The 12,657-nt window shown below is 35.6% G+C and overlaps 2 protein-coding genes across 3 annotated transcripts; one reads left to right on the plus strand and one right to left on the minus strand.

Moving 5' to 3' along the window:
• Positions 1-1,173: 1,173 nt before the first annotated feature.
• Positions 1,174-8,543, plus strand: LOC7477044 (putative ABC transporter C family member 15). 2 transcript variants are annotated; one of them, XM_002315597.4, is made up of 11 exons: positions 1,174-1,330; positions 1,495-2,463; positions 2,546-3,975; positions 4,089-4,175; positions 4,271-4,873; positions 4,984-5,148; positions 5,453-5,747; positions 6,252-6,772; positions 6,846-6,909; positions 7,028-7,267; positions 7,453-8,543. In XM_002315597.4, the coding sequence occupies exons 2-11, from the start codon at positions 1,596-1,598 to the stop codon at positions 7,554-7,556; spliced, it is 4,377 nt and encodes a 1,458-aa protein (XP_002315633.4). In that variant the 5' UTR covers positions 1,174-1,330; positions 1,495-1,595; the 3' UTR covers positions 7,557-8,543. The 2 variants fall into 2 exon arrangements, 1 of the variants encoding a protein (XP_002315633.4); XR_008060345.1 differs by having other exon boundaries at positions 1,255-2,463; positions 7,453-7,624; positions 7,836-8,543.
• Positions 8,544-8,644: 101 nt separating this feature from the next.
• On the minus strand, positions 8,645-9,710 carry LOC7460039 (uncharacterized). The gene is made up of 3 exons (XM_002314517.4): positions 9,433-9,710; positions 9,159-9,247; positions 8,645-8,988 (listed from the first exon to the last, which is right to left on the minus strand). Exons 1-3 carry the CDS (start codon positions 9,673-9,675, stop codon positions 8,829-8,831), a joined length of 492 nt encoding a protein of 163 aa, XP_002314553.2. The 5' UTR covers positions 9,676-9,710; the 3' UTR covers positions 8,645-8,828.
• Positions 9,711-12,657: the final 2,947 nt, after the last annotated feature.

A 12,657-nucleotide genomic window follows, 5' to 3' on the forward strand; every position in this document is an offset into this window, starting at 1 on the left:
AAACACAATATATTTTTTGGTTTTTAATATAAAATAACTGAACCAAAACCGAATCGAACAGATCCAAAACCGGTAGGTTGAGTTTCGATTTTTAATATAAAAAATCAAACTGAACCGAAACTGGTTGGTTTGAACCAGTTTTGATTTTTTTTATATTTTGCAAGTTAAGGCCTAAAAAATGATATTGCTATTGAAAAAGCACTTCACGAGGCACGCTAGTGTCTTTGAAAAAATAATTATTTAAATATTTTTTATTTTTTAAAAAAATAAAGAAGTAAAATACACTTTTTATGGAAAAAATAATTTTTTATTTATTTAATCTTAAGAAGCAATAAATGAATTTTTTTTATAAGTAAACAGAGCCCTTTTTTTCCTCGAAGAAGCAAAAATATTTTGGAAAGTTATTGAAAGCAAAATTGTATTTGAACACTTACAAATGAATTGTACGGAGAGAAGAGAGTTATGTTCATGCACCTCACCCACCACCGCATCGGCATCGACAAAAAAAGAAAAGAAATGTAGAAGTGAAATGCACCTAACCAAGAAAATTGGAGCAATAAACAAACAAGAATGAAATACAGTAACCTTATCATAGACTTAGATATTATATGTTCGATTTGTTTTCTTTGGTGGCAATAGATATCTTCAGAATTAATTTAATTAGCATATTGATCATAGATATTAAATATTTTTATTATCTTGAAGATATATTTTTTAAAAATCTAAAACGATAAGATTTTCTTAATATTCACCCTAAAAATTCTAGTTTAGAAGATCAACTTGGCAAGCAGGCCTAGTAGCCCTTTGAGGTGGTCTTAGCTCAGAAATTAGAGACAGTTATTTTTTAAAATATATTTTATTTATAAATATATTAAAATAATAAAAAAAATAAAAATATAATTTTAAATAAACAAAAATTATATGAAATACCATTAAAAATGAAATTTTAAAGTGCGGCTATGTTCCTTAAATGACATCATAATTGAAGACATCATGACTCTAAAAACAATGAAAAACTGCCCGTCTTAAGGGAAGAGATTACCTGGATTATTTAAAGTTGACGTGTGCAGCGACTATTAAGATTCTGGACCTCATTTTTGTTCTGATCCTGTGGAATTATGATAAAGACTTATCCTTCAGAGATTGAAATGGAAGAAAAAGATTGTAATGATGGCATGACGGTGATTTGATTTTGTATCTTTTTATATAAGAAAAAATCCTCATTCCTTAACCCACTGTGTCTGTAAACCACTTGACGCCTCCTACCTACGTTCGTTATTGCCAATTTGCCACCCTTGAAGGCACACGTGCTTCTTTCACGCTTTGGCAGGCAAGTTTGCTATCTCAAACCTTAAAAAACCTCATCCATTTCTTCCTTCTAGTTCCGAAGAGGGGAATTGTAGATTCAGTTCTGCTGTTTTGTGTCTCTGTCTTGGTATCTGAAGTGGGTTGTCATTGGTTTTAACGTTAACATAGATGAGGATGTTTTTGCAGGTCTTACACGTTGCCTAGAGTGCTCTCTCTGGTGGGTTTCTTTTGGAGTACATTTTTTCAGCTTTTGTCTTGAATTTTGATTGGGTGAGGATCAAGTTGAGATGGGAATTTTTTTGCTGGGGACTGGAATGGACATTTCTGTAGAGATTGTCAATGCAGCATTTGCCGTACTGTTACTGGCATGGCTGTTGGTAGACATCTTGAAACAAAGGAGAGGCGGTGGTGATTTACACAGCAGAGAACACAAAGCAGTGAAACAACCCACAGTGCTGTTCACTACAGTTGCTGTTCTTTCTAACATTATAATCTCGATCTTGTACCTTGGTTTTGGGTTTTATCAGTATTGGGACCTTGGAATTGTTACCTCTAAATCTGTGTTCTTATCCGTGACTTGGATTTTAGCTACTCTAGTTGCTTGCTATTCCAAAAACAGAACTCTTCGAGAAAACAACAGATGGCCCGTAGTCGTTATTCTTTGGTGGGTCGTTTACAGCATCTTTTGTTCGCTTTCTGTTTCCATTCACTTCATCACCCGTTTTAGTTCCATAGAATTGCCTTATTCCTGGCCCGAAGCTAATATTGCTGATTTCCCTTCCTTACCACTGTCAATTCTGCTTTCTCTCAATGCTCTGACATTCAGATGTAGAAGTACCAAGACACATAATGATCTTGAAACCCCATTGCTTCAAGAAGAGCATGAGAGTTTGTTCAAAGATTCAGCTTGCTATAGGAATGCTGGAATTTGGAGCAAGCTTACTTTTCGATGGATAAACCCACTGTTTAGTAGGGGGAGGATGGAAAAACTTGAGCTATCTCATGTTCCTTCAGTTCCTGCATCAGAAACGGCCGGGTATGCTTCCTCATTGCTTGAGGATTCGTTTGGAAAAAATAAAAACGAGACTTCTAATTTGCCAAAAGCCATAGCATATGCTGTTTGGAAATCCCTGACTTTAAATGGAGTTTTTGCAGGTATCTCTTTGTTCAATCTTGCATCAATCTTTAGATTCTGTTTAGGAGGTCTATTATGCTTAATTCTGTTCATCTTCTGCAGGAGTAAACACAATTGCCTCCTATATGGGTCCTCTTTTGATCACCAACTTTGTAAATTTTTTGTCGGAGAATCATGATGATTCAGGATACCTCAACGGGCTGGTTCTTGCTTTCATCTTCTTTTTCTCCAAGACAGTTGAGTCCTTAACACAGCGGCAATGGTACTTTGGCGCTCAGCGTATTGGCGTGCGAGTGAGAGCTGCTCTCTCAGTACTAGTTTACAAGAAATCTTTATCAGTGAAGTTTGCTGGTTCAAGCAATGGCAAAATCATAAATATGATCAATGTTGACGTAGAGAGAATTGGTGACTTCTGTTGGAACATCCATGGGGTTTGGCTGCTACCATTCCAGGTGTTTTTGGCCCTTGTTATCCTCTATAGAAACCTGGGTGCTGCCCCCTCAATTGCAGCTCTCTCTTCCACAATTCTGGTGATGGTTAGCAACACTCCTTTGGCCAGTAAGCAAGAAAGGCTCCACTCCAGGATCATGGAAGCCAAGGACTTAAGAATCAAAGCAACATCAGAGACTCTCAAGAGCATGAGAGTCTTAAAACTGTATTCATGGGAACCGACATTTTTTAAGAAGCTTCTTCAGCTTAGAGAGACTGAGAGAAACTGGCTGAGGAGATACCTCTATACAAGTTCAGCAATGGCCTTTCTGTTTTGGGCTTCACCAACTCTGGTCTCCGTTGTCACTTTCGGTGTCTGTATTATATTGAAAACACCATTGACAACAGGAACAGTCCTCTCAGCTCTAGCAACTTTCCGAATTCTCCAAGAGCCCATCTACAACCTGCCAGAGCTCATTTCCATGATTGCTCAAACGAAGGTCTCCATCGATCGCATCCAAGATTTTCTAAGAGAAAAAGATCAAAAGAAGCAGATTCCTTACCAAACTTCTCAAGCATCAGACATTGCTATCGAAATGAAAAGTGGAGAATACGCTTGGGAAACAAAAGATCAAATCTCAACGAAAACTACCATCAAAATTACCAAGAACATGAAAATAATGAAGCTGTACAAGGTTGCAGTTTGTGGATCAGTTGGGTCTGGCAAATCAAGCCTTCTATGCAGCATAATTGGAGAGATTCCCAGGATTTCTGGGGCAGGAATCAAGGTTCATGGAACAAAAGCTTATGTTCCACAGAGAGCTTGGATTCAAACCAGAACTGTAAGAGACAACGTGTTGTTCGGCAAGGATATGAATAGGGATTTTTATGAGGATGTTTTGAAAGGGTGTGCTTTGAAACAGGATATTGAACAATGGGCTGATGGAGATTTGACTGTAGTGGGAGAGAGAGGGGTGAACTTGAGTGGCGGACAAAAGCAGAGAATTCAACTTGCAAGAGCTCTCTACAGTAATTCAGATGTTTATATCCTAGATGATCCTTTTAGTGCTGTTGATGCGCATACTGGAACACATTTGTTCAAGGCAAGCATCTTCCCACTATTTTCTATGCTTTTTACCATCTCTCATGCAACTATACTTCTGTGTCTGTATTCCCATCTTGTTGTTTTCCTCATATTTGGAATGTTTTTGTGCAGAAATGTCTCATGCAACTCTTGTCTCAGAAGACTGTCATATATGCTACCCATCAACTGGAATTTTTAGAGGATGCAGACCTTGTTCTGGTACATAACCTGAAACTTTGACTAGATATCCAACTATCACATGAATTTGGCCCTCCCAAGCCTCTTATCCATTACTTTTAAATGTGTCTTTATAGGTGATGAAAGATGGCATGATTGTCCAGTCAGGAAAATATGAAGACTTGATTGCAGATCCCACGGGTGAACTTGTTAGACAAATGGTTGCCCATAGAAGATCACTAAACCAAGTGAATCCACCCAAAGAAGATAACTCATTAACCAGTATACCATCTCAGTTAAATCAAATTGAAGTCACAGAAGAAAAATTTGAAGAGCCTAGCAGTTCTGATAGATTTTCAGAGAGAACTCAAGAAGAAGTATCTGAAACTGGCAGAGTGAAATGGAGTGTTTACTCAACCTTCATTACTTCAGCTTACAAAGGAGCCCTTGTTCCAATCATTCTTCTGTGTCAAGTCCTTTTCCAGGGACTGCAGATGGGCAGCAATTACTGGATTGCATGGGCAACAGAGGAGAATCACAAGGTCACCAAAGAAAAGCTGATCGGCATATTCATTTTGTTGTCCGGTGGAAGCTCGGTCTTTATATTGGGAAGAGCAGTTTTTCTGGCAACAATTGCTATTGAGACTGCTCAGCGTCTCTTCCTTGGAATGATCTCATCAGTTTTTCGAGCTAGTATTTCTTTCTTTGATGCTACTCCCTCTAGTAGGATCCTCAGCAGGGTTAGTTTTTTGTTGCTATTCCAAGTTCGACACTCTTTGCTTTGTCTAACGTCTTCACATGCTTCCGAGAAAAAAATATTTATTTTTATTTTTTGTGCTTGTCCTGGCAGTCATCTACAGATCAAAGCACAGTAGATACAGACATTCCCTACAGATTGGCTGGATTGGCATTTGCGCTAATTCAGCTATTAAGCATCATTATCCTCATGTCTCAGGTGGCTTGGCAGGTCTTCCCCATCTTTCTTGTCATACTAGGAATCTCCATCTGGTATCAGGTATATAAAAAATCCTGCTTCAACTTCTTATCATGTTTGTATTAGATTAAACCTTGTCAGCCACTAAAGAGATTTTAATGGCTTAGCAGTGATCATGTGGTGCAACATAGATATGATTTGCATGAAGGTCGTGGTTGGGTGATCTCCCAAGCCAGAGTTTATTAAAAATACAAGAACAGTTCCTTATCATTTATGCTGCACCGACCAAAGAAAAAGCATGGATATTTCTAGTCCGAATCTTAGATGATTCATCCCATTCAACTCATATTTAAACATTATGGAGCTTAATCAAAATTTTATGCAGGCTTACTACATTACAACTGCTAGAGAATTAGCCAGAATGGTTGGAATCAGAAAGGCTCCTATCTTGCATCACTTTTCAGAATCTATTGCAGGAGCAGCGACAATTCGCTGTTTCAATCAGGAAGAACGCTTTCTGACGAGAAACCTAAGCTTAATTGATGATTATTCTCGCATAGTCTTTCACAACTCAGGCACAATGGAATGGTTGTGCGTTCGGATCAACTTTCTCTTCAATCTTGGGTTCTTTCTTGTTCTCATCATCTTGGTCAGCCTTCCTAAGTCAGCCATTAATCCCAGTGAGCTTCTCTTATCTCTTATTGTTAGTGAACCAACATAATGAGAAACTATGCGCACCAATTTTCAACCGAGAATACGTGGAGTTTCGTAGATGAATTTCACAAATAGTGCATTGTTTCGTAGGTGATGCAATGGCAAAAGCTGACATAATTTGAATATATAACCAAATCCATCTAGCTAGATTCTATTAAGGAAGCTTCAAAGAAGAAAAGAAATGGAGTAATGAAACCATTGTCTAGTATCCCACATTCGCATCAAGCATCTATAGTATATCTATTTTTCATTGAGAATATTAAACAAGAAAACAAACCGAAGATGATGATGTCACTTTTGATCAGTCGCTTACTGTTGTAATAATTCCTAATCATATTTGATGGTTGAATGTTGCAAGAAAAAGGAAATATAGACAAGTAGAAGCATATTTCTACCTTTAATTCATTTCCGATTCTTTTCTGAAACATAAATTATACTTGTAGTCTAATGGTTGGTTGAATGGATCTCAGGCTTGGCGGGGCTCGCAGCAACCTACGGTCTGAACTTGAATGTTCTTCAGTCTTGGGTTATCTGGAATTTATGCAACGTTGAAAACAAAATGATATCAGTTGAAAGAATTCTTCAATTCACTAACATACCTAGCGAAGCTCCTCTAGTGATTGAAGATTGTGGGCCAAAGCCTGAATGGCCAGTGGATGGAAGAATTGAACTGATAAGCCTTCATGTTCAATATGGTCCTTCTCTCCCAATGGTTCTCAAAGGGATAACTTGCACCTTCCCTGGAGGAAAGAAAATCGGTGTTGTGGGCAGGACGGGAAGTGGAAAGTCTACTCTGATTCAAGCTCTCTTTCGAGTGATCGAGCCATCAGGCGGACAGATTCTTATTGATGGACTGGATATTTCCAAGATAGGTTTGCAGGACTTGAGGTCCAGGCTTGGCATAATTCCTCAAGATCCCACTTTGTTTCAAGGAACTGTAAGGACTAATCTGGATCCTTTGGAGCAACACTCGGATCAAGAAATCTGGGAGGTAAGAATCAAAACTCTTTCGTACTGGATTAGGATTTCAATGTACATTAACTTAACACCATTCTGCTTTTCAGGTTCTCAACAAGTGCCGCCTTGCAGATACAGTGAAACAAGATAAAAGACTTCTTGACGCACCAGGTACATATTGTACTCCAATAAAGAAACTTGAAGTCCTATTCCTTTTTCTTTTTCATTTTCAGAGTTTCGTAAATTCAATTTCTTGGTTATTGAATGCTGGAATCTGGCAATGGATCAGTTGCTGAAGATGGAGAAAACTGGAGTGTTGGACAAAGGCAGCTTGTTTGCCTGGCTAGGGTAATGCTAAAGAAAAGGAGAATTTTGGTATTAGATGAGGCCACAGCTTCCATTGATACAGCAACAGATAATATCATTCAAGGAACAATAAGAGAAGAAACAAGTACATGCACAGTCATCACTGTGGCGCATCGAATACCTACTGTCATAGACAATGACTTGGTTTTGGTTCTTGATGACGGTAAGGCAAAATTTCCCAACATTATGAATTACTCTGTCTTGTAGAAATATAGATCAAACTCGCAAAGTAAATAATGTTGAGAACATAAAATAGCATAGCCTATCATCATTAGGCTGTTGGCATATACTTTTTTATTTTCCTTGAAGCATTTGAATATATTGCTGCAAATGTGTTGGTTACTGTAGGCAAAGTTGTAGAGTATGACTCCCCGGTGAAGTTGCTCGAGGACAACTCTTCTTCGTTTTCGAAGTTGGTCACAGAATTCCTGAGGAGATCAATGCAAGAGTAACCACCAAAAGGATTTGTCTTGACGACAGTAGAGATTAAGCACCTCAGTCTTTCATCCTCAGGCCACAGGTTAGAATCTGGTCATATATTTCGTTGGAGGATACTGTATGATCTTATTAAAATGGCCATTGAACCCTGAGAAGGCCTAACAGGAGCGGAGGGCAAAGGTTTGAAGAACCACTGAATCCTATGATAATGAGAAATTAGATCATGGAATTCTAGAGATGAAAACTTAACATCACCTTACTATTTGTATTGATATGTGTGTTGGATCACGAAGCTTCTCATCCTGCCTTACTATCTGGAAACCTACAAGAGATGCTTGTTCCGAACAAAAGTTTGAAGGAATGATTCTACGAAAGCTAGAGTGAAAGCATCAGCATTGAAGATTAACTGAAGTTTTAAAGACCAGTGTCGGTCCTGTCACGACCAATTCGAGCACAGATCTCTCAAGCGTGCCTTCTGGGAGTTCGGATCGAAATGGCAGGCACGAACAAAGATACGCTCACCTTGGCACAGGCTTTCATCACAAAGCAGGGAGCATATCATGCATGCTCCATGTGCAGAGGCAGTCGATATGGGCCGAAGAGCACACCAAAAACCTCGGTCGTATGGATGAATTGCTCTAAGCAGATCTTATTGATGTAAATTGTGACCCATAATATTTCCACAAGTAATTGAGAATGCAACGCTGAGAAGCAACATCAAAAGTCATCGGATTGTTCATCATGGCATGATGTCAATTTCCTGAAATGTGAAAGTTTGCTCGATTGAACTGATCCACCTGGGATTTGGGTGAGTATCAATGTAGATGGATGTGCTAGGGTAAAGACCAAGACTGCTGGTGCAGCCAGGGGTTAATGATGCTCATCTGGTGAAGAGCTAGTTTGTTTCATGCTCATTGGAGACACCAGCCAATTCAGGCATGCATGATAATGATTGAATTTTGTACTGGATTAACAATAGTAATATTCGAAATTGAAAATCATACCGCGCAAGAACATCTGACAGCAAAATTACATCAGGGATACATAATTAAAAATAAGAAATAATCAGTATGATGGTAAAAAAAACTCAGAAGAAAAGAGATTAGAAGATGAACTCTGTTATTATTAAATTGTATTGAGATAGAGTAACAAAAAGATGGAACAACCAATGTATCATACTCTTCCTTATCCTATGCAAATGATAAATGAATAACGTTGTCATTGCTTTCTTCCTCCAGATCTCAAACTTGAAAAGATGCAATCCTAAATAGAGTGGTCAGCGGGTTTTAGTTAGTTGGAAGATCTGGGTCTGAGAAGAAACCGTTGATGGATGGCATGATCTGAGGAGTTCTCTTTCGGACATACTTCCTAAGACCATGTTCTGCATATTTCTCGCCCTCTTTAAAGTTGTCAAGCACTCCTGCTGCCCTGTTCTCTTTCGTCACCCTGAGCCACCGCCGCCAGATTCAAATCAATAATAGATAAATAACAAAATCAGCCTAAACAAACAGCTATTATTCATAAAATCAAATTGATTGTCAAGATCCAATTAATGCACAGAATTCTATCCAAAAGTGTCGTGCGTGTTCGAGCCTCTTCCTTGTGCATAGCATTACCTTACTTCAGGGTTGGTGGTTATATTCCTAAGAAGTTGCATGCCACAAATGCCAACAGCTACACCAACAGATGCAAAGAGTGGAAACACCTGTTACAAGAACCAATCTTTTTAGTCATGAAACAAGACAAGAAAATACTTGCTTATATTCATATTTCTTCATCTAAAAACCCTAAAACCTCATTGTTCATCATGTCATGAAGAACGCTAATTAGTATTATTTTTCTTTGACTTTATCCGGAACATAACGGAAACAAGACGGTGGAAGAACGTACCTCAGGCCTTATCCATCGTGAGGGAGCCATGCTAGAATTGCAAGAGAGAAGGAGAAACAGAGAAATCCCCTTCTCCAGAAAAATCAAGTTTAGAGAGAAATGAAGGAAAGGAGAGTATGAAAGGGAAGTGATTGATATTGAGAGAATTTGTAGTGGATAGAAACGCCTAAAATTCAGGAAAAGAGTGGGTGCCCAAAGGAAAAAGGATAGGTCAAGAATGATCAGCAAAACCCCACCAACCATAAAATTAGTCGGTTTCCTTTTCCTTTCCTTTATTGGCGGCCGTTTCAAGCCCTAATGCCACCGTCTCCCCTCCTTTTTCTCTCAATTCAATGCGTGCTGTCCAAGGATTCATAATTACCATTTTAAAAACCAAGTCAAACCGATTTGAACCGGTTTTTATTCTAAAAAATCAAACCGAATCGAAACCAGTCGGTTTAAATCAGATTTGATTATTTTATAAAAACTGAATTGAAAACAATAACTCCTATCTGATAAGATAAACAAGTTTTAATTATTAAATTATCCTATTAATTTGAATTAATTATTTTTATTAAAACATCATTTTGTCATGATGAATTAGATCACTGAATTCTAGTACTGCAGGGTTTTTCAGATCAATGCTATCGGTTTAGCTAAAAATTTAGATTAGGTTTTGAGTTTGGAGTTTTTTTATTAACCTCTGATAAGACAAATCAAGTTTAAAAAATGTACTTTTTATTTTTTTAGTATTCTTATTTTTTAATTTAGTTTAATAGTGAATTAGGTTCTTAAAAGTTGACTTCATTTTCCATGCTGGTAATGACGACAGCAACTAGCAACTTCTAGATGTCCAGTCATTTATTTACTCCTTCCATTTAATTAGTCTCTGGCATGAACAGGTCCAGCCTGAGCATGGTTTCCATGGAAGGAGTGATGTCCACACCCACGCTCAAAAAAATTGTCAACGCTGTTAGTTAATACAACAGTTTAATGGAGGGGTTGTTTTGGCGGCATTTAGCTAAGATCGACGTAATATGCTCCACGTTCAAATATTATGTTTTTAGATAAATATAAGGATTAGCTTACGTATATTTTAATTTTAATTAGAAATAATTATTTTCAGTTCGGTTTAGTTTTTATTAAAAAAATAATCAAATTGATTTTTTTATAAAAAAAAACCGAAACCAGTTTCAGTTTGATTCGATTTTTAGGACAAAAACCGATTCAAACCAGTTTGGCTTGGTTTTTTTGATTTAGCTCGGTTTTTTTTTTGGTTTCGATTTAGTTCGGTTTTTTCAGTTTTAGGCTTATAAATCGAAACCGAACCGGTTGGTTTTTTTAAAATTTTAATCGGTTTTTTTTTAAGATTTGGTTTTTTTGGTTTTTTTTTATTTTTTTGATTTTTTTACTTATTTTTAATTTTAATTAATTCTATTTACCTTAAAATTAATTAAAAGTAAACTTCCAGTGGCTATAAGAAGATTTGTGACAGTAAATATAAGATTTATGATGTACACCGCACCGTTGAAAGCTTTCCTCGCAAAGACAGCAGAACTGAAAGACAAGGTGGGTTCAAATATTATTATCAATATATCTCTTGGGCCTGCAGGTTGTAGGGTTTGATCCTGTATAAAAAAAGATTTTGAGTGTGTCTGAAAATGTAATAGTTGTTGTAATTTAAAATATTTTTTATTTAAAAATATATTAAAATAATATTTTTAATATCAGTATATCAAAAAATTTTAAAAAATATAAAATAATTAATTTTAAGTAAAGAAATTACATGTTAAAAAAATATAATTTGCATAATATTTCCAGACATATTTTTAATATGGTGTGTGTAAGTTGGATCAGAATACTTTATGTTTTTAAAATATTATTATACATAAAACTAAAGGGTGTGGGGGGAATCATTATTCCCCCACACCTAATTCACTGTGGATTACAATCCACGGTGCTTTCCTCTTCTTTTTTTTCATTTTTTCATTTTTTTCCAACTTTTCCTTTATTTTTTTGTTTATTTTTTTTTTTCAAAATTACTTTTCTTTTTTTTCCAACATTCCTCTTTTTCTTTTTTTTTATTTATTTTTTTTCAAAATTATCTTTGTTGATTTTACTTTTTAAATGTTGAGCTGGTTAAAAATTTTGCTTTGTAATTTTTTTCCTTTAAAATACTATAGATTGTTACGGTGTTTTCGCACATAGTTTTTCTATTTTATTTTTTTATTTTTTAAAATTATATTTGTCGATTATTTTTTATATTGAGCTGACTGAAAATTTAGTTTTGTAATTTTTTCCTTTAAAACATTGTTGATTGTTACAATGTTTCTCTGCGTGGTTTTTTTTATTTTTGTTTTTTTATGATTTTCTTCGAAATTATCTTTTTTTATTTTATTTTTTAATATTGAGTTAGTTAAAAATTACAGTTACAATATGTGAGGAAAGCACTGTAACTTTCCTCGCAAATTACTGAGGAATTGCTACAATGTTTTTTTCCACATGGTTTTTTTTTCTGTTTTGTTATGTTTTTTTCTAAAATTATCTTTGTCAATTTTATTTTTTAAATATTAAGCTGGTTAAGAATTGCAATTACAAGTAAATACAAGTTTTTTCTAACAAAACACTATGGATTGATACGGTTTTTCATCGCATGATTTTTTCCAGTTTCTTCTGTGTTTTCTTTTTTTGTAATATTTTTTTCTAAGATTATCTTCATCAATTTTATTTTTTTTAATATTGAGTTGGTTAGAATTTAACTTTGTAATAAAACTTAATTATGTAGGGAAAGCACTATAGTTTTCCTCGCAAAACATTGTTGAGAATTACAATTATAAGTCATTACAAACAAGGCTAAATCATGTGGGAAAGCACTGTAGCTTTCATTACAAAACACTGTGAATTGCTAGAGTGTTTTCAACATGATTTTCCTTTTTTTTGCTATTTTTTTTTAAATTGCCTCTGTTGATTTGATTTTTTCAATATTGGGCTGATTAAAAATTTAGCTTTGTAATTTTTTTTTCTTTAAAACACTGTGAATTGTTGTAGTGTTTTCCCATATGATTTTTTATGATTTTTTTCAAAATTATCTTTGTCGATTTTTGTTTAATATTGAGTTGGTTAAGAATTATAATTATAATGAAGCTAAATCATATGGGAAAAGCGTTGCAGATTTTCTCACAAAACACTATGAATTGCTACAGTATTTCTCTAAATGGTTTTTTATTTTATTTTATCGGGGAAAGC

Source organism: Populus trichocarpa, chromosome 10 (assembly GCF_000002775.5).
Source record: "Populus trichocarpa isolate Nisqually-1 chromosome 10, P.trichocarpa_v4.1, whole genome shotgun sequence".
In the NCBI taxonomy this organism is placed as follows: domain Eukaryota; kingdom Viridiplantae; phylum Streptophyta; class Magnoliopsida; order Malpighiales; family Salicaceae; genus Populus; species Populus trichocarpa.

Coding starts and splice junctions, on each gene's coding strand:
- LOC7477044 (XM_002315597.4), top strand. CDS start 1,596: ATGGGAATTTTTTTGCTGGGGACTGGAATGGACATTTCTGTAGAGATT. Junction 2,464..2,545: donor TTTAAATGGAGTTTTTGCAG/GTATCTCTTTGT, acceptor CATCTTCTGCAG/GAGTAAACACAATTGCCTCC. Junction 4,874..4,983: donor CTAGTAGGATCCTCAGCAGG/GTTAGTTTTTTG, acceptor TTGTCCTGGCAG/TCATCTACAGATCAAAGCAC.
- LOC7460039 (XM_002314517.4), bottom strand. CDS start 9,675: ATGGTTGGTGGGGTTTTGCTGATCATTCTTGACCTATCCTTTTTCCTT. Junction 9,248..9,432: donor CACGATGGATAAGGCCTGAG/GTACGTTCTTCC, acceptor TTCTTGTAACAG/GTGTTTCCACTCTTTGCATC. Junction 8,989..9,158: donor ACCACCAACCCTGAAGTAAG/GTAATGCTATGC, acceptor GCGGTGGCTCAG/GGTGACGAAAGAGAACAGGG.